Source organism: Echinops telfairi, unplaced genomic scaffold (genome assembly GCF_000313985.2).
Source record: "Echinops telfairi isolate 266 unplaced genomic scaffold, ASM31398v2 ScPeMD7_7459;HRSCAF=8497, whole genome shotgun sequence".
Lineage (NCBI taxonomy): Eukaryota > Metazoa > Chordata > Mammalia > Afrosoricida > Tenrecidae > Echinops > Echinops telfairi.
Window position 1 is genome coordinate 5548840 of NW_022111359.1, and position 24944 is coordinate 5573783.

At 60.4% G+C, this 24944-nt stretch overlaps 1 protein-coding gene across 2 annotated transcripts in view; it reads left to right on the forward strand.

Annotated features, from left to right (window-relative positions):
- The first annotated feature begins 360 nt into the window (after window positions 1-360).
- Window positions 361-24944, forward strand: part of KDM4B (lysine demethylase 4B) — an 80248-nt gene continuing 55664 nt past the window's right edge. For both annotated transcript variants that reach the window (XM_045300020.1, XM_030888263.2), the window contains exons 1-5: window positions 361-461; window positions 7105-7272; window positions 14246-14421; window positions 14901-15015; window positions 15087-15280. In XM_045300020.1, the coding sequence (XP_045155955.1) occupies window positions 7132-7272; window positions 14246-14421; window positions 14901-15015; window positions 15087-15280 (626 nt within the window). In that variant the 5' untranslated portion in view covers window positions 361-461; window positions 7105-7131. The remainder of the gene's footprint in view (window positions 462-7104; window positions 7273-14245; window positions 14422-14900; window positions 15016-15086; window positions 15281-24944) is intronic.

A 24944-nucleotide genomic window follows, 5' to 3' on the forward strand; every position in this document is an offset into this window, starting at 1 on the left:
TGTATGTGTGTGTGTGCTTTTTTTGCGGGGGTGGGTGGTGGCCCCATTTTCATTAGGACTCACAGGGTGCGTTCAGAAGCTGAGGGTGCTGAGAGCAGACAACTTGTTTCTGAAAATCTGTGTCTCAAGGCTTCCAGAGCTTCTTTGGCTTAATCCAGTGGTACTCATTAATGCTTCGGTATGGGTCTTGTGGACCTGAGCCTACACAAGCATCGTGGGTGACCGGTGTGGGCGATGTGCTCTCAGGTGTGGGTTCTCATGTGCCCAGATGGGCAGGCGCCCCGCTCCCTGTTTCACAGTGACAGCCTTGGACTGGGACTTGACGAGCTAACTGTGCTCATGTTTTGCACACTGCAGGTATTGTCACAACCGCCAAGCTGCCTGACGGACTCTGGGAAATCTCTGGAAGCCCCCGCAGCCTCCTCGTTTCAGGACCACCCCCCACCCCCCAACACGCTGAAGTAAGTCACTGCACACTGGGTCCCGTCTCTCAGCCCCACCCAAGACCCGGCAGGCAGGCAGGCTGTGGGTGGAGGGGCCGCCCGGCTAGCTGTGTCCATTGGGAGTGAGAGCACTTGCCTGCCCCAGCTGATAGAGTAGATGGCCCCCTGTGGGAACAACTACTGGGGGTGGACACAGGATGTTGGCTGTGCCTGCTCTGGGCCTATCGCCTCACCCTGGCAGCTCTTGGGAGCCCTTGGTGTCCCTCGGCATGCACTGACCTCTGCAGCGATGAGACCCCCTCCCTCCCTCCCTCCCTCCAGCCAATCTTTCCACCTACCTCTTGTCCTCTAGGGACCAGCACCCACCCCGCTTCAGGACGACACCCACCCCATTCACTGATAACTTCCAGAAAAACCTTGTTCTTTCTAAAAACCTGGTCTTGGTCCCAGGTCCTGGGCTCAGGACACCAGCATATCTTCTTGGGGGACACAGCGCAGCCCTGAGGAGCCTCTTGGCCCTGAGTCTGCCTGCCTGTCAGCAGCCTGAGCCAGCAGACTTGCGCAGGACACCCTGCAAGTCTGGGCCACACAGACTCCTGGGGCACTCTGCTGGCCCCAGCCACTGTGAGAGATGGTCACTGGCCACTGAGGGGAGGCTGTAAAGTCGGACGATGGCCCATGTTTTAATGCTGGGTGAAAATGCACCCAACAAAAAGCCGTGCAGCCGAGCCAGGGAGCTGGGTGACCTCCTTCACATGGTGCCACCTGCCCGTCCCCACAACCTTTCCCCAGCGTCCTCGCCGGCGTGAGCACAGGCGCCTGCCCTGGAGATCCGTCCATGAAGGCGGGGGTGCTGCATGCAGGCATTCCTTCCTTCTAATTCGGCTAGACTCTTAGCTATTAAGATCGATAAACAAGATGTGACCCACAAACCCCTTTGGAATCAAGTACAACCAGAATGCTCCTTAAATGAGACTCTGTCAGGAGATAGCAGTCCCTGGAGAGGGCATCCTGCCCAGCGAAGTGGAGGGGCAGCAGAAAGAGGCAGGCCCTCGGCGAGATGAGCTGACCATGGTGGCCGCAACATTGGGCTCAAACATAACCATGCGAGGATGGCCCGGGCCCGGGCAGTGCTTCGTCCTGCTGTACATCAGGTCGCTGTGAGTCGGAACCCACTCGTGGCACCTAACCACAGCATCGTGATTTGGTCCAGGGTCCCATTAACCACAGGGCCAGCAGTTCAAACCCATCAGCTACTCCGTGGGAGAGAGGTGGGGCTTTCTCCTCCTGCGAAGAGGGATGGTCTTGGACACTGCCAGGGGAAGTTCTCCCTGCCCTGCTGGGTCGCTGCGGGTGGGCCTAGCCTCTCAGGTAGTGAGCTTGGAGTGACTGGTCAGAGGAGCGCTGCCCCTGGCGATGCAGTGTGCTAAGTGCTGGCCTTTGGGACTCGGTGCCTCTTCCTTCCTTGGTGTGTCCTCTGTGTGGCAGGCTGTTGTAGCTACAGACAGTCCCCAAAGGTGCCGTGTCCCAGCCCTAGGAACCCGTGGATGCGGTTTCCGGCACAGGCCTTGACTGTGGGGAGAAGTGAAGGATATTGAGGTGTGTGTGTGAATGACCCCGGATGACCCAGTGTGCTCGCAGAGTCGGGGCTGGAGGGTAGAGTAGGACTAGGAGATGTGAGGACGGAGACAGAGGAAGGGGAAGGGGTCGCGCTCACTGCAGGCTGTGAAGGAGAGGAGGGGCCACAAGCCCAGGCACCCGGGCGGGCCTTGGGCAGGAGCAGCTCTGGCAGCACCGTGACTGCGGCCCAGTGCAATGGCGGCCCCCGGCCGAACTGGGAGCAAGGCCGGCTGTTTGAGAGTGTGCGTGGCTGGCGGTCACCCACAGGCAGCTGTGCTGCCTCCTTCCTGCCTCTGGACTGAGGGTGTCCTCGCAGTGTGCCATCACCTGCAGCCAGGGCCCTCCCCGTCCCTCGCGCCAGTCATCCCCACCCGCCCCTCGTGCCCTGGCCGGCCAGTTCTGTGGGGGGAGCCGTCCAGGCTCGGGGCTGTCTGAGGCATGGCTTGCCCCCGATGGCCGTGATCACCCTGCGCCTTGCGCCCACTCCCTCCCCCTGGTTCTGCTGCCTTCTGGAAAGGCCAGCATGCAGGGCCCTGAGCAGGCAGGCCGGCCAGCAGGTACAGAAGGCGCTGGCCCCACAGTTGGCACCGCACTCCGGAAAGCAGACTTGGCCAAGGCCTCTCTGAAGCCAGGACTGGCTGTGACCAGTGCAGCGTGGGTGAGGTCAGGTACCCAGCGCTGCCATGGGGGGCCCAGCAGCAGGGCACGGGTAGAGTAGATAAGCAGAGGGTATCCTGGGTTAGGTGAGCTGCCCTGAGCCGGGTGTGTGTCTGCAGAAGGCACGTTTTCTCTCCGGCAACAGAGCGTGTGCTTGAGGTCCCCGGGGCCAGGCCTGGCTGCCGGCCTCGGTGCAGAGTTTGGCCAGAGCCTGGTGGAGGATAAGCCAATCCTGCCTGGCTTGGGGACACCTCTGTCTCTGTCCCTGTTGGGGATCAGGCTGAAGATGGAGCAGGTTGGGACTGGGGTTTGTTGGGGAGGTTTGGGGCTTCACCTGATAGCCAGTCCTCCTGGGGGCTGAGAGCAGGGGTAAGAGGTGGAGACACGAGGGTACCCTCCTTCCAGGCCAGTGGGAAGGCCCTGCTGAGAAGGTGTGGCGTTTTTGGAGCCATCACAGACCCCTCCATCCTTAAGAAGCAACACCCCTATGCGGACAGGCGGGCCATGGTGAATTACATAGCCCAGAGGACGTACTGCTTGCATGTTGAAAACCTCCAAGTGACAGATTTCCCGCTTCCTGTTTCCAGAAGTCATTCACCACGGACGCTGTGTCTCAGGCTGTCTTTTCTATCGCAGCACAGTGGCAGCACCCGTGTGTGCAGATAGAAGTCTACATCAGGACGAAGGCTCACACAGCTGTAGAAACAGGCGTGTTCCAAGTCTGTGGGTCAGATGTCAGGCCGGAGGCCTCTCCTGACTCCTGTAGCTGGAGGGTGGAGGGGTGGAGGGGGAACTGACAAACCCAAGGTCCGAGGGAAGAGCACAAGGCAGAGGTGAATGAATCCAGAATCAGCAGGTCATATGGCTGGCGACTCCCAGGATCAGCAGGTAGTTAAGGTATGCCTTTGACTGAAGTCCAAAGAATAGGAGGTTGGCCAGCCAGATCCAAGATCCAGACCCAGCAAAAAGCAAGCAAGCTTTTCTCCAGTGCCCACATCTATTGGAAGCACGCAGCCACACGCCCCAGGCAGCTTACTTCCGTTGATCACATCTAGAATGGGATCTGAGTTAGGGTGCTGGTGGGCTGCTCACAGAAGGTCCCATGATGGTAGTGAGTAAGTTGTGGTTGGTCCCATCGTGGAGAATTACTGGGCCGGAACTGCCAAACCTCCCAGAATCCTGGCCCAGCCAGGTTGATAGAGAACCTTAGCTATCTTGCCCTATAAAACCTAAGAACCGTCCTCAGGGGCCGTACCCAGCAGAAAACACCCGCCTGGTTCTTACCAGCTCTGGGCTCTGAATTCTGGTTCTCAAGCACCCGAGCGACGGAGGGCCGGCATGCTGGAGGTCAGGGCGCCCTCGGGCGTTTCTCAGTACCTCCCACCCTCACCTGAAGTTGCTCTTGAGTCTCAGCCACCCTCCCTTCCCATGGCTTTTCTGGAACCTTCTGCCCAGGCCCAGAGGCTGGCTGTTGAGTGCCTTGGGGTGGAGCCAGGCAGTGCTGGGAGTGTTGGTGGGAGGGGGAGGAAGGCCTTCTGGTGCGGTGGCCACGGGAGCCACTTTCAGTGGTCTGGAGATAACTGCTGGTTAACAGGTGGTCCTGTGCTCAGCTTCTGGAAGCCCCAGGGCAGCCTGCCACAAACAGCAGGAAACTGGCACACAGGAAGCCCCGGCCCAACTCATGGGAGGGGGCTCTGTCACCCTCAGCCCGGAGGGCAGGCGTGAGGGAGGGAGGGAGCCCCGGAGTCCCTGAGTTGCTGCTGCAGGTGCTGAAGTCCTGCAGCTGCTGTGTCTTCAGGCATCTTCTGATCCTCTGTGCTCCGCCCTACCCCCCTGGGCCCCGCCTGGTACTGCCACAGCCACCTGCTGTTGTCACCTGCTGTCAGCCCAGTCCCCTGGCTCGCCATCCCTGCCGCAGCGGCTCCTGCTCCTTCCCTCTGAGGGCTGGGTGGGAGAGCAGACCATGTGTGCTCCTGGGGTTTTCATGGAAGCCAGTCGCCAGGCCTTTCTTACTGGTCTTACCTGCTCAGCAACAGGGCGAGACACAAGCTTGCCTGGGCAGATGGGGGGCTGTGCGGGAGGTGCCCTGGCCTGGGAGTCGAACCCAGGTCTCTTGCGTGGAGGGTGAGGTTTTTGCCACCGAGCCTGCCCTGCCCCTGTCCTGTGTGCATTGTGGAGGGGCTGGCTCCACACGGCAGCCAGACGCAGAGCAAGCCCCAATCTGTAGGTGAGGGGTTGAGATCCACTCAGAGGCACTGGGGAAGGTCGGCCTGGCTGTCTGCTTCTGTAGCCACCGCTCTGAAAGCCCTGTGGCACAGTCTGCTGTGCACACGACTATGGCAGTGGACCACCTCCACTGAGCCTGGCGCGTGCTGTGGAGCCGGAGCCCTGGCGGCGTAGTGGTTGCGCATTGGGCTGCTGACCGAGAAGCCAGCGGTCAGAATCCACCAGCTGCTCCGAGGGAGAAAGGGCTTTCTACTCCTGTGAAGAGTGACAGTCTCAGAAACCCACAGGGGCAGTTCCACCCCGTCCTGGAGGGTCTGGGTCTCTGAGTCAGAATCACTCGGCAGCAGTTGAGTCAGGTGGTTTTGTTTTTATTTTTGGTGTGGGTGTATATTGTCTCCCCCCGCCCCCCCCAATCCCTCATATCCTGTTGGACTGGCCCCCTCGCAGTTCATCTCTGGCCCTCATCCCCCAGCACCCTCCATCGCAGGTTCTCCATGCAGAGCACTACCTGCCAGTTGCTGGGGGGATGCTGCCCTCTAGTGGTCACTACATGAAACACACTGAGTGAGCCGTGGACCTCACCATGGGAGTCTGGAACCCCATCTCAGAACTGCCTGTGGAGGCCCTCCTGTCTTATGCCACGCCACCCCTCCCCACCGTTCTTGGGTCATTGTGAGGGGTGGGAGGCGGGCTGGGACTCGGGGACACCTCGTTCAGTTTCCGTCAGTGCTAGAGGGTGGACATTTTTCCCTGTCCTCCGCCCCCTGCTACCTCACATCAGCCAAGCAGACCCCTTCTACCACCCACCGGGCCCCCTAAATCCCAGGACCAGAAGGAGCCTTGCCCAGCTCCCGAGAGCCTGAACTTGGGGTCCGCTGTGCCTGTGTGATGAGGAGGCCGGGCTGCACACCCCCTCGAGGTGGACAGGCTCCCCGCTCACACTGACCTCGTGGGTTGCCCCGGGCTGTGCCCTGCTGGGGTTCTGGAGGGGCAGGTGTTGGAGGCACCGTGGGTAGGTGAGCAGCTGAGGTGTTCACCGTGGGCCCTGTAGATGTGTGTAGACTGGTTTTCACCCAGTGGACCTTTCTTGGCTTCGATCACCTCTGGCCATGGAATCAGGCTGTCCAGGCCAGACGCCCAGCACTCACCACTTTCAGGGGCCCTCGTCTCACTCCCCTCTGCACCTGTGCGCGCTCCCCGTGAACAGACCTGATTACACGAAGCTCCCCGCCTCTCCTGCCTCCCTGCAGCCCTGCTCATGGGCCGGCAATGCCAGGTGGGCAGTGAGGTGGGTGCATGCTGCCCAGGAAGGTGTTGGTCCCAGGGGCAGGGCGGTGGGGAAGGGGACAGTGCACTGGACTTTCATACCCTACGCCATCCTGGTCTTGTGTGCTCCTGGGGCTGTCTGGGGTCTAGGCTCCGTGCACTCACCTCGGGGTTGGCAGTTTGAGCCTACTAGCCACTCTTTGGGAGAAAGGTGAGGCAGGCTGCTCCTATAAGGAGCAGTTCTGCTCTGTCCTGGAGGATCGCTGTGAGAAGAGTGGTGTGCCAGTCTGGGTAGACGAGAGAAACAAATCCACGGACACTTGTGTATGTAAGAGAGTGTTATAGAAAGGGTAATTGTGCAGTAAGAAAGCATCCCAACCCAGTCCAGTCCAAGCCCATAAGTCTGATATTAACCTTTATGTCTGATGCCTGTCTATAAAGTCGTCTTCAGACTCGTGAAACACGTGCAATGACGCCAAATGCAGGATGATCACAGGCCAGTGATCCAGTGGCGTTGTAAGCATCTCCGTGCTGGCAGGGGTCTCCATGTGGCTCCTCCAGTTCCCAGGGCACGGGGTCTGTCAGCAGAGTGCCATGTGTCTTGTTGGTGGAGCGTTGCCAAGGGAGTGAGCAGAGAGAAAGAGAAGTGTCTCCTGCCTCCACAGAGGAAAAATAATCAGATTTCCTAGAATTCTCAGGAGAAAGTCATGCCCACGCAGAGGCCTTGTTGGCCATGATCCGGTTGACAGACTGGACTCCACCCCTTCACTCTTAAGTCTCAAATTGACACCAGATTATGTAACTACCACAAGCGGGCATGAGTTTCTGGGTGGGGTAAGCGTGGCTGGGGGGACAGAGAACTGGATGTGATGCCCTGACCCTGTCCCCCCAGAGGAGTGGTGCCCTTGCAGCTGCAGCCATGGGGTCCGAGGACCATGGCGCTCAGAACCCAAGCTGCAAGATCATGACGTTCCGCCCGACCATGGAAGAGTTCAAGGACTTCAACAAATACGTGGCCTACATTGAGTCCCAGGGCGCCCATCGTGCTGGCCTGGCCAAGGTGAGTCAGGGCCCTGCTCGCCACCCCTCCCACTGGACCACAAGGCCCCCCAACCCTGGCCCGTACAGCGGCCCTCCATGCTGCCTGAGGCTGGGCCAGGCCTCCTTCCAGGGCGCGGACTCAGAAATGGCAGCTTGTGCAGACACGGAGTGCGCTAGGAGGAGAGGCTGGGCACGCCCGGAGGAAGGGCGGGCTTTCTGGGGAGGGCGGTGGTGCTTAGTAGACAGTAGGGCACAGGGCACAGGTGAGTTCAAGCAGGGTGACAGGGCTGAGGGTGACAGGGGTGCCCTCCCTCCTACCAGTCTCCATGTGACCTGTCTCCTGGTCATACTCCTGAAACCAAACCATGACTCCTCCGAGTGCAGCCTGGTGCCCAGTAGAGTGCCGGGCCACGCCTCATGGGGTTCTCCGTGTCGGTGGTCTCAGAAGTTGATCACGAGACCCGTCTTGTGAGGCACCTCTGGGGGGCTTCGAACCCGCAACCTTTGGTTAGCAGCTGAGCGTGTCACCTCAGGGACCGTTGTGTAGAGCAGGGGTGGGAAGCAGGTCTGCCAGAGACAGGCGATGGGTCCTTGTGGCCCCAGGGGGCTCTCTGTCCCAGCCGATGCTTTTCAAGCCAGCGTTGCTGGAAACCCGCTCTGGACGGCCGTCAGCCCGCTCTCTGGTGAGGTCCTGAGATTCCTTGCACATGTTTCGCTCACTCTGCAGCAGGACCTTCTCATGTGGCCTTCTCAGAGCACGTGGTAGTACTGGGGACCGCCTCGTTCTGGTCTTCAGGGTGGTGTAGAAGCCGTGCGTGACCTCCTCCATCCATCTTCAGTGGGCGCAAGGAGAATCCAGCCCACATCATCCCGAGGCTGTTTGCCGCAAGACAGGGGTCAAACAGGCCTCCTCCCTCTGCGCTCCCCAGGTTCTGTCTGACACCAGCCACCACCACCACCACCACCCTTCCATGGCACTCTCCTCCTCCGCTGGATCCAGTAACCCGTTACGGTGGCCGGCAGAACTCACAGGGAAGTGAACAGGTTAACCACAAGGTCAACATTCAGGAGAGTCATTTGTCTCCAGCCAGTGACTTCGTTCCTCAGTCTCCCCGCCTATGGTTCCTTGGCCTCTGCCAAGCCCAGTGCCATCATCCTTAACCTAGCAACCCAAAATAACCCTGGTGGTCTCGCGGCACTGCCTCATTGTCTCAGGGCTCCAACTTGTGCTACCTGGTCTCAGTGCTGTGGCCTCTGCCTGTTCCCTTGACTGTCATTTCACACAGGGATCTCACATGCACTCTGTGTTAGGCAGGGTTTTCTAAAGCAACAAAACCAGGACACATAATTTTTTATATACATACATATATAAGTTTATGCCATATTTAAGGAATATAACATGAAGGAACATAACAGCTAATTAGTCCATGCAGCAGTAAGAGGACTCAGTTCAACTCACTTCCGTGGAACAGGTAATATACTGGAAGTTCAAGGTCAAGGAAGCAGACAGCCGAGTCTTCCCTTGGGCTGTGCAGGCAGGGTCAGAGTCCGCCCACTGGCAGCAAACAGCAGTGCAGGTCACCAACAGCAGCTCAGGAACTTGGCGAAGCAGGCCTGGATGGAATATTGAGCTTCAGCAATGCAGGACAACCAGGATCCACCAGCCTCAAGCTCAAGCGATGTGCACACCAGCAGCACAGCAAAGCAGGTCTCAAAGGAACCTCAAGCTCTAGTGACAGGATCCACTGTTGGCTGTCCCACAGGTAGTGCAGTTCACAAGTTGAGGCAGAGAATGTGCTAAAGCAGCTGCACACTGGTCTGATCACCAGAGAGCAAGGGGCGGGCCTTGCCGAGTCATTTATCTCTTTGCCTTCCAAACCGTGACCTGATAATCCCACATGTTCCTATTGGCCAGTTTGGCACAACTAAACCTACCTATCACACACTCCGTCGGTGGCTCTTTTTAGTCTGAGGTCCTGGCATTCTCTCTTCCTGCTTCTGACACTGCTCTCCCACACCCAGGAAAATGACAAAACTGACCAGTCCCTGAGCTAGAATCTGCTACACCTTATTTGGGTGCTCCCACCTAGTCACCTGGTGGGAATCCCAGTCTGTGGTGTAATTTCGTTTCACCACAGTGAGCTCCGTGTCCCCTCCTCGTCCTTTGAGCTGTACCTCCACTGACACATGAGCTCCCTCCCCCCAGGGTCCTTTCCAACCTGGCGACTTGCTGTGGTCGTTTTCATCCCACCGAGATAGCTCTCACGGGGGCGGGGTGCTCAAGGCCGACAGTCTGCACTGCTTAAGCTGAGCGATTGTTGGATGTAAAGGAGGCTTCGGGGGTTAGTTTTGGTTGTTAGTTGAAGGTTAAGGATGATAGTTCCGGTGGGGATGGAAGGGTTCATCCAGCCTCTGATTCCAGAAAGTTTGGATTCTGTGAGAATCTATAAATCTGTTTGCTCTTTCCCCCTCCTTTTGAGCAGGACTCTGCTGTGCAGCATTGACCAGAGTGAACTGGCACCTCTGCTCCTCAGCTAGCTTAGAGAACGATGCAACAAGCACAGTGGCCCTCTGTCTCTTCTCTTTCTTTCCTCCCCTGCCCCTCCCGGGCTCTGGCCCCTGCACTCAGCCCTGGCATGGGGTAGCTGCCTCGGGTGATGTTTTTGTCTCCGCTGGGGGCCCAATGCCAGATGCCAGCCAGCCGTCTCTCAGTGATCTAAGGCCTGGAGCCATTTATGAGGTCTTGCAGGTGAGGTCTCTTCCTGACAGAGGGCTGGGCAGGTCTGAGTCTCACACTCCTCTGCCGGGAACTGGCTGTGCACTCACCCGCCGTCTGCCTGAGGCCCCGCCCCTCGCTGTGTGTGGAGCCCTTTGTCCAGGAGTGGCCTGAGGCCCTGCCCCATCATTGCTGGACTGGCTTCCCCCTCCCCTGGGGACAGCCGACCTTATTGACGGGTATTCCCATGTCTCTGCTGCCGGGAGAGTTGCCGTGAGCAGGCGTCCTGGACTTTTATTCTCTCCGTTCCTGCGGAGACACCTCTAGATCCCATGTAATGCCCTGTCTTAGCCGTCACCTTGCTAGTCACCTCCCTCCCTCCCTCCTTGATCCGTTTCTCCCACCTGCTCCAGGCCCCCATTCTCTGCTCTGAGCTGCTTGTCCAGCTGGACACGTCTTTGCTCATCTGAACGCCCCCGGGCGGAGCCCGGTTGTCCTGGGTATTTTTCCGAGGCCAGCATGTCCGAGGAGCCCTGGTGGCGTAGTGGGTCTGCATTGGGCTGCTAACCACGAAGTCACCAGTCAGAAACCAGCGGCCACCCCTCAGGAGAAAGACAGGACGTTGTACCCCTTCAAGAGTGACAGCCTGTGAAACCCACCCACAGGGGCAGGCAGTCTGTCCTGTCTCACAGGGTCCCTGCGAGTCCACATGGACGCAGTAAGGTTTTGCTTTTGCTTTTGAGTCTCCTTCCAGGACAGCGGTCCTCAGCCTTCCTCATGCCGCCACCCTTTCATACAGGTCTTCGCGTGGTGGGGGCCCCCAAACATAGCATTCTTTTTGTTGCTCCTTCATCACTGTCATTTTGCTACTGTTAGGAATCGGGCAACCCCTGTGAAAGGGTCATTCGACCCCCAAAGGGGTCGAGACCCCCAGGTTGAGAAGTGCTGCTCTAGGAGCCCTGTGGTACAGTGGTTACTCATTGGGTTGCTAACCGCAAGGTCAGCAGTTCCGGACCACTAGAGGGAAAGGTTAGCAGTGGGGCTTCCTGCTCCTGCCAAGAGCTGCAGTCCTGGAAGCCCGCAGGGCGCTTCTGCTCTGGCCTGCAGGGTGGCCGTGAGTCTGAGTTTCTTTCTCAGTCTTCTCTACAAGCCCCAGTGGCGTGGTGGTTCCGCATTGGGCTGCTAACCGCAAGGTCAGCAGTTCCAAACCACCGGCCACTCCAAGGGAGGAAGAGAAGGCTTTCTGCTCCTGTGAAGAGTGACAGCCTGGGAAACGCACAGGTCCTCCTGCAGGGTGGCCGTGAGTCGGGTGGGCTCGATGGCGGTGAGAGTCTTCCACGGCCTTCCTTCAGTTCTGCGAGGTCCCTCTCGTGCTCCTTCAGGGGTGGCTGGTCTGCTCGTCTCTTGCTGGGTGCGAGAGGGAGGCAGTGCTAGAGAGGCAGGGCAGCGGGGGTGAGGCCCACTGGGCGGTCAGCACATGGAGGGAGTGTGATATGCTGACAGGCTTGGCAACTGCAGGGTGCATGCTACAGCCTGCACCTGCTCACACCCACAGCTGTGTACACACACCTCACACCCCTGCATGTGCCCACACCTGCACACCTTGCACTACTACACACGCTCATACCCCCACACCTGTGCACCACCTCACATGCTTACACACGCACTCCTCACACACAGACTCAAAGCCTGGCACACATTCATACACAGTGGGCACATGCACACCCATTCACACCTGGACACATACCCACTCACACAACTGCACCCACCTGTTCCTGTTTACAGAGCTGTGCACACACATACAACACCCCCCCCACTATACACCTGTCCGTGCACCCCCCCTACACAACTGCACACACAGCCCCACACGCACCCCCATTTCCACCCCCACAGGCGCCAGGACCCTCTCCTTTCTCACAGGGTTCTCTGGTGCTTCTGGCTGCCTGGCCATCTCCCTGTCACTCTTGGGACCAATGGCCCTGGGCAGCCCACTTGTTATAAGACAGGGGCCCTGGGTTCATCCCTCAGGCCACCAGTTTTGTGACGGGGCATCCCCTCCGCCTGCTCTTGTCCATCCGGCTCTGCGGTGAGTGCCAGTGTGTGCATGCACGCCTGTGTGTGTGAGTGAGCACCTGTTTATTCTGCTGACCTTGTGGCCAGGGGTCTCCTGCTGTGAGGTGTTGTCCAATTGGCTCTGGCTCCTCGTGACCCCGTGCTGGTCAGCTCCAGCGGGTGCAGCAGCGGTGTGTTCTGCGGGGCTCATCTTCCTGCACTGTGTCTGACCATTTCCACTTTGAACTGTCCAGTTTGCTGAGGTTAGTTACCAGGCCTTTCTTCCTAGTATGCCTTGCTCTGGGAGCTCCACTGTAACCCGTCCACCAGAGGTGACCCTGCTGGGATTTTCACTGCCAGCTGCCTGCCCGCCACCCCAGCATAGCAGGCAGCATGGGGGTGGCTCAGTCTGACCTGAGCACCCCAGCCCCATGGAGTTGGTCCAGATGCCTGGTGCCAGCCGGGTCTGGCGCAGACCTGCTGAAGGCCTAGCTATGAGAGCCGAAAGTTCAAGGCACGGAGGACCCTTCCGTTTGACCTCGAGTGAGGGTCTCCCCGGCTCCCCTTGTAAGTGCCTTCAGCCTGAGGCAGGCCCCTCCAGCAGAAGCTCAGGCTCCAGGAGCTGAGGGGGCGTTGCCAGCAGCGTGCGTGCGTGCGTGCGTGCGTGTGTGTGTGTGTGTGTGTGTGTGTGTGTCTGTCTGTCTGTGTGTCTGTCTGTGTGTCTGTGCGTTCATGCCTATGGTGCTTGTGTGCCCAGCCTGGCCCTTGTACGTCTCTGCTCTGCCTCATCTGCCTTTGGTGTGTTTGTTGCCCCCACTCAAGTCCTCGCTGGCACTCTGGGGCCCCGGGCATGACGGGGACACACAGCTGGTGGCACTGAGGCTGATGCTGGACTCAATGGCAGTGGTCATGGAGAAGGCCCAGACTGGACAGTCTAGTCCTCTGGGAGGTGCCCCCACCCCCCATGTAGACCAGCATCGCTCCCCAGCCTCCTTCAGCACTGCAAACACAGACCCTGAGCAGTGGGGGCGTGTCCTGGCAGATGGGTGTGGGGGTGGGTCTGTCCTGGTGGACAGGGGTCTGTCCTGGTGGATGGCGTGACCATGGAAGAAGTGAGCCAGAAGGCTCCTCAGAAGCGAGGATGGCGAGACTGGTCTCCTCCGGCTGTGCCATCATGTGGCATGTCCCCACCTCCACCAGGACTGCGTCATTGACGCGGGGGTCTCCCAGATAAGGTCCTCTTGCTGAGATCTTGAGTGTGGTGCGGAGTGGGGTGCATGACTAGAAGCGTTGTGACTTAGCTCTGGGTCCGTCCGTCGTCCCGCCTACCCTCTGCCTTCCTGAGTGGTAAGTAAGTGAGCCGCTGGTGCTCCCCACCCCTGCCCCTCCCCTGTGCTCAGTGCGATTGGTGTGGCCGTGGCTGGCAAGGTCAGAGTGGGAGTGGGAGCGTGCAGGGCTGTGTCCTAGCAATTTTGGCACAGAGTGACAGTGGGCGGGGCAAACCCGCCAGAGTCCAGTGCCTGAGGTCTCCCCACACGCCCACTGGGGTCCACCCAGCCTCATGCACAAGGGACTGAAATGTTGTGCCCACCACAGGGGCAGGTTGGCTGTCGTGACCATGGGTTTTGTTGGCTGATGTTTGGAAGCTGGGTCACCAGGCTGTTCTCCCAGGTTGTTAGTTTGGATATACTCCTGGAACCTTCTCAGTGTCTTAGACACGATTTTCATTGCCTGCTATTTGAAAGTTGGTCACCAGGTATTTCTTCCTAGTTTGTCTTAGTCTGGCTGCATGTGCACTGGCTGGGGACGGAGCAGTGAGCACCCCACCACTGGCCCAGCCGGTCACCATCATGCAGCCTGGGACCCAGATTGCCCCTGGTCCTGGGTGCTTCCTGTGTGGTGGGCATCCAGCGTCGTGGGGCCAGTACCCTGTGCCCTGCCGTGGGCTGGTCGGTTTCTACCGACAGCCGCTGGTGGTGGAAGAGGAGCTGCTTGGAGCGTTCCCAGGGCACCGTTCTATCGAGAGCAGCCTGCCAGTGTCTCTCCCACAGATCCTCTGGTGGGCTTGATCCACAGCCCTGCACTAGCCTCTGCGCCCCTGGCACCTGACCAGAGGCCTGGCAGCTTCCTGCTGCCACTTCAGGGGCCTGGGGGGGCCCAAGTGGCTATGAAGTGGGTGGGGGGGACAGGGCAGATGCCGTGCTGAACAGCATCTCTCCCACAGATCATCCCCCCGAAGGAGTGGAAGCCGCGGCAGACGTACGACGACATTGACGACGTGGTCATCCCGGCGCCCATCCAGCAGGTGGTGACGGGCCAGTCGGGCCTCTTCACGCAGTACAACATCCAGAAGAAGGCCATGACCGTCGGCGAGTACCGCCGCCTGGCCAACAGCGAGAAGTAAGCGGGCCGGGCGCGGGGCTGCCAGGGCAGGCACAGGGCCCCGCCCCCTGCTCTTGGAAGGCGTTTGTACGCGGGTGCCTGCGGTTGGAGCTTCTTTCTCATCATGAAGGACTCCCCAAACCAGCGACATCACCCCTCAGAGCAGGGCTGCTGGTCTGCTGTCCCCGCACTGGGGGTCCTGGCCCTGCACGACGTGTTGCACTCGGGGGTACACAGGGCATGGGCTCGCGTGGCATGCACATGCTGGGCACACTCTGGCAGAGCAGCCTACTCGTCATCCCCGCCTTCTACGACTCCGTGCCCCACCTACCCCTGCCTCCCCCAGTGCACAGACCTCAGCCCACTGCAGCACTGGAATGAGCCTTCCAGTGTGTGTCGAGGCAGCGACCCAGGGCGGTGGTGGGCGCAGGGTGGATGGCAGGACGCTCTGGTCCTGCCCTGAGCCTCACGGCCCGCTGCTTGTCCCGGCTTGCCAGGTACTGCACTCCCCGGCACCAGGACTTTGACGACCTGGAGCGCAAGTACTGGAAGAACCTCACCTTCATGTCCCCCATCTACGGGGCGGACATCAGCGGCTCCTTGTATGATGATGTAAGTGCCCGTGGAGTGCTGGGGCCCGGGGCGGCGTGGGCGTGGGTGCTGAGGCCCGCTGTGGCCCGCAGGACGTGGCACAGTGGAACATCGGCAGCCTGCGGACCATCCTGGACATGGTGGAGCGCGAGTGCGGCACGGTCATCGAGGGCGTCAACACGCCCTACCTCTACTTCGGCATGTGGAAGACCACCTTCGCCTGGCACACGGAGGACATGGACCTCTACAGCATCAATTACCTGCACTTCGGCGAGCCCAAGTCCTGGTGAGGCCCCGCCACATACCCCTCGTGCTCCACCAGGCCTGTGCTGGCCGTCCCTGTGGCCCCATCCAGTGGCCTCTCTAGTTGCCGTTGTGTGTGCCGCCCCGCGCTCGCCCTGCCTACCCCCCCCCCCCATGCATCCCCTCCCTGTCTCAGGTCGGATCTAAGTGTCAAGGGTGGCCATAGGGGTGCCCTAGGCAGCCTTATGTCGTCCTGCGGCCATGCGGCAGCCTGGGTCCCTGGACAGGGTTCCTGCAGCGAGGCCTCAGTGGGGCAGTGCTACCCCGGCAGGCCCGCGCCCACCTCTCTTGGCTCAGGCCATGGCCTGGTCAGGGCACCCCTCCCCCCAAGGTGTGGCAGGCCCAGCCGACAGGTCCCCTGAGCAGCGGTGTCTCTGTCCCCAGTTGGCCCGAGGAAGGGAGCCTTGCCAGCATAAAGTGGTTGTGTGTAGGGTGCAGCTGTAAAGTCAGCAGTTTGAGGCCACCGGCCGATTTATACTCCTATAGAGTTACAGTCTTGGCAACCACTGCAGCAGTTCTACGCTGTCCTATAGGGTCTGGTAGGGTCACTGTCCTATAGGGTTGCTGTGAGGATGATGGTGAGTTTGGTGTTTTGGTTTGGGGCCCACCTGGCTCCCACCCCACCCACCGCCACGAGTGCCAATCCAGGCACGAAAACGGCTTCCTCCCTGTTGTGCACGCCGCACAAGTGGGGCTCACACCCCGTGTGCATGCTGGGTGGGCGTCCTGCGCTTGCAGGAGGGGCTGAGGGGAATTGGCTCGGCTCCTCACCAGGGTGTTGACAGTTTGGTCCACCTGGATGCACCTGGAAGAAAGACCTGGCCACCTAGCTTCCAGAGTCCGCTCTACCCTGGCACTGTGCAGGCGTCATGAGTTGGGTTAACTCGGTGGCCGCAGCCTTGGTTTGGTTTGGACTTGGGGACTTGACGGGGGCATCTTGTCTTTACCTGGCCCCCACCCTCATGGCTGCCATTGGGTGTGGACTTGGGACGAGGTGCAGGGAAGCACAGCGCGCCCCCCTTCGCCCTGGGTACTGCCCTGCATCACCCCTTCCCTGCCCCCCTTCCCCTCAAGTGTCCCCAGCTCTGGCCGGCAAGCTTAGGAAAGGAGGGGGCAGTGGCATCACGTGGGGCAGTGGGGTGCAGACCGCCTGGGCGATGCGGTCGGAGGGTCTGAAACCGCTGTCTGTGCAGTGCTTTAACAGAGGTTGCAGTCGGCATGAGCTCTGGTCTCTCCAGGCTTGTCACCGGTCCCACCCGTGGCGCCATGTGCAGGGAGGTGTGGTCGTGGTTTCGCTGCAGTCCATCCCGGTGGCAGCGGCAGTGGTGCAGTGCGAAGCAGTGTGCGCCCGGCCGTGCCTGCAGTGGATGAGACAGCGCTGAAGGCAAAGAAGGCAGAAACGCAAAGCCCGCTTCTGCCCGGCCGTTGTGGTGCTGTCCCCAGCATCATGGCTCACAGGGCAGGGTGTTGTCACTAACGAGCCCTGGTGGCAGAGTGGTGACATGGTGGGCTGGTGACCACAAGGTTGCTAGCTGCTCCTCAAAGACGAGGCTCTCTATTCCTGTGAAGAGTTGTCTCAGAAACCCACGGGACGTTCTAGGCTGTCCTGTTGGGTCTCTTACAAGTCCGAATCGACTCGATGGCAGTGTGTTTCTTAGGGAGACAGCTGGCTACACTGGCAAGGGTGCAGCCACTCTCAGCATCCCCTTCAAGCCGTGCCCCACCCCCACAGGGGCAGGGCAGGCCAGGGCTGCACACTGGCTCCACAGCTCCGGGTGTGAGGACCAGTGATGGGTGGCTGGGTCCTTGGGCCGGCCCCAGCTTCTGGGCAGGGTACCCTCCTGCTGCCACCCAGAGTGCAAATCAGACAGGATCTGTGTGTGTGTGTGTGTGTGTGTGCGCATGTATACACATGTACTGCTGTGTGTGTATATGCACCTGTGTGTGATTGTGTCTCTGTGTGTATGTACATGTTTGTGTGTTTGCATGTGTGCTGTGTGTGTGGGTGGGTGGGGGGGGGCGCACCCTTGGGTGGTACCTGTGTGGCCTGATCTCTGGTGGCCACTAGGTGGAGCCCTCCCATCCTGCCTCCCACTACAGCTGAGTGACCCCAGATCCTTGCTTCCTTGATGGACTGACTTCTGGACTTGCTGACTGATGGCCTAGAGGCCTCTCCTAGGGGACCTAGAGGGCCGAGCTCTGGGGTACTCGCCATCTCGCCAGGGTCCACCAGCCAGGCGGACTGTCGGGGAAAACCCCACTTTCTTTAAAACAAAAGACGAAAGGACAGGCTCCCTGGGGTTTCGATCTGGGGTGGCAGCAGGCTTCCCCAGATAGGGCTGGTGGTCTCAGGGTACTTACCTCAGGCCCAGGGGAGCCCTTTGGTTCTCGGGAGGTGGGGTACAGCTGCCGCAGGTCAAGTGTGTGTTTGTATGTATGTGTTCGTGTGTGTTTCCTGAGGGTCCAGTGGGAAGGGCTGGGTCAGTCTCACTGGGGAGACCTGAGGACAGCAAGGGAAACAGACAGTTGCTTCTGGGGTGATGGGATGACCACTGGTGGACGTGGGAAGGAGAGCTGGGTGTGCAGACCATGGGGCCCCCTGCTGCTTGCCGTGTGCAGCAGGGTCAGGCCTGGGTGGGCTTTCCACCCTCGCCGTGTGGGCTGTGTGTGTGCAGAGCCCCGGGAGTGCTGCCCTGCGGTCACTCCCACCTGACTGGGGCATGTGTAGTCAGACGCCTCCCTGCCTCTGCTCCAAGCGTTCGGCCGCCTGCTGCACCGGCTTGTGATTGTGTCACGGTGACAGGGGCGGCCGGTGTGGCCGGGCAGGGAGCAGGCCTCGCCAGGCTGGTGGGCTACAGCCTTGGGAAGCACGTGCAATTTCCGACTAGGCCCACCTCCACCCAGGCAGGCCAGCGGGAGAACCGAGCGTTGCGCCTGGGTCTCCTCTCTGCTCCCAGGACATGGTCCCAGTGGGTGCACCTTTTCTGCTGTACACGTGCGCGTGAGTGCATTTGTGCCGCCCTAGGGTTGGGGTGTGCAGTGCAAACTGCTGGAGGCTGGGGGCCTGAAGCCCAGGAGGTGCTGGCATCTCTCCTATTTTTTTTTTGGCCTGGGGTGGGGTGGGGTGGGGAGGGGGAGGGGAGAGGCTGCTCCTCTCCCTGTTCTGCTGTGCTTCCTGCTGGTCCGGCCAGTCTGTGGGAGCGGCCTCCTGCTCTCTGCCAGCAGGTGGCGCTGCAGGACCAGCGTGGCCTGTGAGTGGCTGTGGGCGGGGTGCATGGTGGAGGGTGGGCCTGGCTGGAGTCTGGGTGCTGGTGAGTGGCCCGTGTGTGTCTCCCAGGCACCTGGGGGATTTGCAGCCACAGTGGGGACCCTGTTCCCGGTGTTGAGGCATGGGTCCCTTCCCCATCGCCTACGTTGCTGTGTGCAGTGTCCCCAGCCTGTAGGCTCAGGTGGGGATGCTCAGACCCAGCATCAGGCCTTCCCCAGACAGCCCTTGCAGGCTCGGCAGCCGGTCACCCGCTGTGAACATCCAGCCCTCCGGTTCAGGGGCAGGGGGCTCACTCCACTCACCTCCCCATCTTTGGAACATCTGTACCTGTGGTGCAGCCTCCTGCGCATGTGTCAGGGTGATCAGCTGGACAGACCTTGGAAAGTAGGGGCTCTAGACTGGCCCAGTGCACACCCGTGTTTGTGCCGATGCAGGTCTCTGCACACGTGAGAGCATGCAGTACTGTGTGAGTATGTACGTGCATTGCCTTCCATGTTCACGTGCACGTGTGTGAATGCGTGCATCCCTGTGGGGCAAAGTGTACGTGTGTGTACACACATGTTCTGGAGAAATGGGAGTGGTGTGTGTGTCTGCCCATCTCCGATCTCCAGCCCGCCTGTGTCTCGGGGCAGGAGAGCAGCCACCCAAGTGCAGCTGGAGGCTGGTGGTGGCCTCGTGGGCCTGCGAGGTCGGAGGGGAGGCACACAGAGCAGCCCTTGACTGGCTCCCGCCGGCCCTCCTTGTCTAGGGCTCAGCTTCTTTGCCTTGAGGCCCCCAGCTCCGGTGCCTGCTGGTCACGACTAACCAGTAGCAAACCTGGCCCAACCGCCACCATTGTCCTGATGTCCACTTTGGGAAATGCCACCCTTGCGTGGCTCACCCTGCAGGCTCGGGATCTCCCAAGGCCCAAGGAGAGTGGGACCATGTCATGGGTGGGCTGGGCCAGGGTGGCTAGGGTGGGGGTTGGGTGTGCATCCTGACTCTACCCCTCAGTCTGAGCAGCTTCCCACAGCCTTCCACGTGCTCACGTCCCCTCCTCCCCATTCTGCCCAGGTGCAAGCAGCCCCTCACAGCGGGGTGGGGGGCATCTGGTGATCCTGAGGGCCTGGGGGACCCTTCACTCCCACTGGCACAGTTGGTGTTTGTTCGGGGAGTGCAGATTGGTTTGAACAAGGAGGCAGGCTGGACAAAGTCAGCCTTCTGCTAGAGACACGGCCCACTACATGTCCTCCCAAAGCCCAACCACTGGGAGGCGGGGACCCCAGGACCTTTGGGAGCGTCTGCTCGGAGCCCGTGCTGGCGCCCCAAGAACACTGGCCTGGCAGCCTCCAAGGATGGTTGCTGGTCCCCGGCCACTTGCTTGTCACTGGCCTGTCATCTTTTCCTGGGAGCGTGTGTCTCTCTCAGTAACTGTTAGAGATTTACAGAAAGAGCCAGGACAGACTTCTTGTGGGGCCCACTCCCTGCCTCTTCAGCCATTCAAGCATGATGAACTTCCCTGGGCCTGCCGCTGCATGGGACCCCTAATTAGAGTCCCAGTGCAAAGCCGTGACTCTGCAGACAGGAGGCTCACCACAGACACAGGTAGTCAGCATCCCACGTGGAGACTCGGCATGACTGGCTGTCAAGGCAGCAGGAAAAGAGCCGTGTGAGTGTGAGTGTGTGTTTCAGGCACCCGTAGTAATCAGCAAGCCTTCTCAGCCCCGTTCTCAATTCGGCGTGGGTGTTGGTCCTCCCTTGGTGGAGAAGAGACGGAGTGTGTCCACTGGGACATTGCGCAGGGCCACACAGATGGAAGGGAGGGTGTTGGCCGGGCTCCTCCTCAGAGGCCGAGGAAGGGTCCAATTCTGGGCCCGTACAGCTTGTGGGTGGGGCTCCCGGCCTTGGAGCTAGAGGACAGAGGTACCCTCGCCCTTAGTGGCTGTCACCTGCACTGCTCACAGGACCTCCCGTGTGGCCCCGCCATCCCAATGCCTGTACTGGCACAGGCAGTCTGTAAGGCCGACCTGAGACTGTAGTTCCGTCTATAGAAACCCTTCAGGACAACCGCCAATGGGGGCTGGGATTGAACACCTGTGAGCAGGAGTGAGACCTAGGGTGGGGGGTGGGGCTGGGATGGGGGTCTCAGTTCCCCTTGTCAGTTTGACTTCTGTCTCATGACTATCTGGGGTCCTGAGATGAGTTGTGGCCCGAGGAGCTTAGCGTCCACCTCGTTCTGCAGCATTGTGCGTTTGCAGTAGTGGAAACCGCGTGTGTGGTCGTGGGCCCTGACGGGTCCCCGGGGCATGTGGACAGGAAGCTCCTGTGGTGTTAAGTGTACGTGTCATGCCCATGAGGGGTGAGGGGCCACAGGGCTGCCACGAGCGTGAGGGAGGGGGCATTCCTGGCGTCTTAGAGGCTCTGGTGCCCTGGTTGGCGTGACGGCTACACCTTGGAGGAGAGCAGGTGGGAGAGCAGGGACACCCACCCCCAACGTGTGGCAGCCCAGGGGGGCCCGGGCTTGGTGCCTGGCTGGGGGAGAGCAGGGACAGTAGGATGCTGGGAGGGTCTTATGCCTTGGAATGGAGAGGCCCTCACCTCTGCCCAGATCTCATTGGCCATGCCCAGTCACGTGACCACCTCACAGCAAGGGGGGCTGGGAAGTGTAGTCCTACCACATGGTCAGAGGAGAAGGGAAAAGGGGCACTCACGTGAGGCCCCGGCCCAGGTGGGGCGTGACCACATGTTCAGGACAGTGTGGGGAGCCCCCAAGATGGGTTCTGAGAAAGCCCCCGCAGTGGAGGGAAGGTCAGCGGGGCTGGGCCTCAGGGTGAGTGAGCCGTGTGCTGCAGGCTGGGGTCAGACTGCCAGCCTCGGGTCAGCAGTTGGAAACCACGAGCTGCTCTGCGGGAGAGGGGACACTCAGGGACTCACAGGGCCCGCCCCAGCCTGTGTGGCCCTCTGTCTCTGTGCAGGCAGCGGCTGAGTCTCTCAGCAGCAGATGACCCTCCTGGGATGGCTTTTGTTCAAAGGGCGCTGTGGCCTTGGCCTCTGCAGGGGCTTGCGTCAATGTCCAGTCCCCTGCAAGCCCCCAGGCAGCCTACCGCCTCCTCTTTAGTCCATGTTGAAACATGTCCCTCCCTCCGAAAAGCAGCTTCAATGCGCTCTTCAGCCCTGCACAACCTTGGGAGCAGGGGGTACTTGAGATGGGGGCGGGGAGGGGGAGGAGGAGCCAGCTCCCCTTCTGTCCCCATCCCTGTGGGTGGCTGGTTTCCACAGCAAACTGGCAGGCCACAGCGACGTCGATGCCGCTGACCAGCCGAGCAAGTGTGTAGCCAATGGACTCATCCGTAGGCACCCCCCTGCCCCACTGGCCGCCACTAAGGGTGCAGTTTGTCAGCCTCACTGCCCTGCCTGTAGCCGTACAGGCAGACTCGCATGATAGTTGCAGTCCAGAGGACAATGTGGCCCAGGGACCCCAGGCTGGTGGCTGGTCCAGACAGCTGGAGCCCCACGGGTGTTTACTGACCACAGCACCTACACCACCAGGTCTGTCGGCCAAAAACGTCTCTAGGGAGTGGGCCTCCCTGACGCCCTTGTGGGCTGGGCGCTGTTCAGGCTGTCTCCTGTTTCCCTGGAGATGGGCACATGGGTTCAACGTCGGCCGATGATCAAAAAGGAAACCAATTAAAAGATATCAGAAGCCATCCCCACCCCCAGCTTTGCAGTCACCTCAACAGAGCCCAGAAAGCCTCCCAAGGTACCTGCTCTGGGGCTTGGCCTCCCTTCAACTGTGATCAGATCTATGCCCTGCCCCACCCTGGTACCCGGTCCTTCCCCGGACCCCCACTCAGTCCACCCAGGGCGTGTGGACTGCCTGGGCTGCCTTGTGGCGCCAGGCTTTCTCTTCTCTCTCTGCTGACCTGCTGGCTCCTGCAGAAGGAGGCCTGTATCCGGGCCCTCCCAGGCCAGACTCCCAGAACGTCAGCAGAAGTATACCCGAGTGCATGCATCCAGCTGGACAGAGCGGGCTGAGGCAGCTCTACAGACGTTGGGCTCCTCCCCCCTGCTGGAGAGATGGGAGCCTGCGGTGAGCAGGGCCCACTGGTCTCCTGGTTCCTGCCCTTCCAGCTCCCTCCTCTACAGCGCCCCCCTCCGAGCCCCCGCACCGAGGACACCCCATCGCAAGCAGGTGTGCATGCGACCTTGCAGGTTTGGCCTCATGCAGTGAAAACCAAACCATACTTTTCTGGACTGGCTCTGCCCCCCCACACCCCCCAAGGAGATGTGTTTACACTGGGACTGGTCCCCTGGAGCCTGGTGTGAGTGGGGTCACCCGTATGCCTGCTCAGCTCCCACTGAAGGGTCAACCATAGTCACATCCAGTGCTCTTTTGTAGCAGGGCCTGGGGATCAGCCGTGAAGACGACAGTCCGGGGTAGGCCCGCACTATGCTCAGGGCCCTGGTGTGGGACAACAGCCCGGTCCCTCTCTCTTCCGTGGTGCTGGGTGGACTTGAAGCCCCAACCCGCCCGGCAGCAGCTGTCCTGGTGTTGCTCCTGCCCCTTTCTCTGACTGCAGTGGGTGGGCAGGCGATGTGGTGTGTGGCCAGCCAGGCTGGGCCCTCTGTGAGCCACCCTCCCTGATGCCAAGGATTGGGGTGTGCTGCCCAGCCCCCTCCCCCACTGGCTCTGCCTCCCCACCCCACCCTCCCTTTAGATCCAGCTTCCTCCATCTCTGCCAGCCGGGGGCAGTGGGTAATGATCCTGTCTGAGGCTCTCTGCTTTCTCAGGCCACCCACCCCACCCCCAGGTCTATTACCTGCCACTTTGTGTGTTTCAATGAAAATTTCATGATTTGGGGTCATTGACAACCCAGTGGAAGATACCAGGTGTCAGGACCTGTTGTGCTCAAACCGATCCATGAAAGATAAAATTCCCACGCTTCCTTAGGCACGGATGCTGCGAGTGTGGGTGAGGGTGTCGATGCTCAGTGCTTCGTGTTGATGCACACCATGTCGCCCTGTGTCGGAGTTGACTCCACGGCACCCGGCAGTGTGCCTTTCACACCAGGTCTGGGAGAGCGCAGGGGGGCCACTGGGGCCGGGGCCCTTCCCAGAGGGGGATTCAGGGACTCGGGTGACCAGGTCTCTGGAGCTGAGAGCTTTGCACCTCAGGGAGCGCCGCCCCCCCCGGGGTGGGGCACATCTGGGTCAGTCCTTCAGTCCCCTTGCCTGGACTCCACGAAGTTTCAGGGGAGCCCCAGTTTGTTGAGGTGCAGTCTACAGGCCACAAGAGTCATGCAGGCCCTTGTTGCTGCTGCTGGTATCAGGTCTGCCCATCAGGCGGTGGCTGCCCTGTTCCCATGGTCCCTCTGTCCTGAGGGTGGAGGACAAAGCTGTCCAGCCCTCCCACTCCATACACGGGGCCCCTGGGTAGTTGAATGACTCAGATGGGTGGGAGCCATGGCCTTGGGGTGGCGCTGGGAATAAACTTCCCCGTCCTTTCTTGGCCATTGAGCTCAGGCTGGAACAGTGGGTGAGGTGAGGGCAGATCCCCACAGCCGTTTGGGGATCACTGCTGCAGTGTTTCCATCCTTCCCATCCTGGGGGGGTGCGGGTGGCTCACCATGGCTCCATCGTAGGCTCGGGGCCTGGGGGGGGGGCATCTGCAGCCCCTGCCTGCTGCTCTCGTTCCGTGATTACAGCACGTTAAATGGCGAGGCCTCCCGCCTGCCCGACCTTGTGCAGACACTGTGAAATTAACTTGCTCACCTCCCTGCAGCCTGGCCGTGCCGACATTTGCACAGGGCTCCGCAGAGCCCGGCTGGCACTCGGCCCAGCAGAGGGGGCGCTCACCAGTGCTGCACTGCTGAACAGGGGCCTTCTGCCCTTCCCTGGGGTTTGCAGTTCACCCGGGGTCCCTGGTTCCCGGATGCTGGCCTCACCGCAGTCTCTCCCCTGTACTGTGGTCAGAGGGTTGGCCAGCAGTGGCCTCACTTGGACTCAAACCTTGGCCCCCTCTGAAAACTGACCTGTCTTGCACCCTGGCAGCTGGGAGAAGGTGGGAGGGACCCTGGGCCTGCTGGAGGGAAGGCAGTGTGACCTCAACTGGGGGTACCTAGGGCTGGCTTCTCACTGTGGTGTGACTCCCTCTGACCCAGCCATGGGTTCCAGCCAGTGCCCCCTCAATGTTGCCTGGAGGACCCCAGGACCCTCCTGACCTGCCTGCTGCAGAGCTGAGCGGAGGGCAGCCTCCACAGGGCCCGGGCCAGGGGCCAGTGCCGTAGCCCCATCCCTTGTTGCAGCCGCCGTGATGTGCGCGTTCCCCTTCCTGACACACGCATTTAATTTTTAACTCACAAGGCATTTGCTTATTTATTTTCATTGTTGTTGATAATAA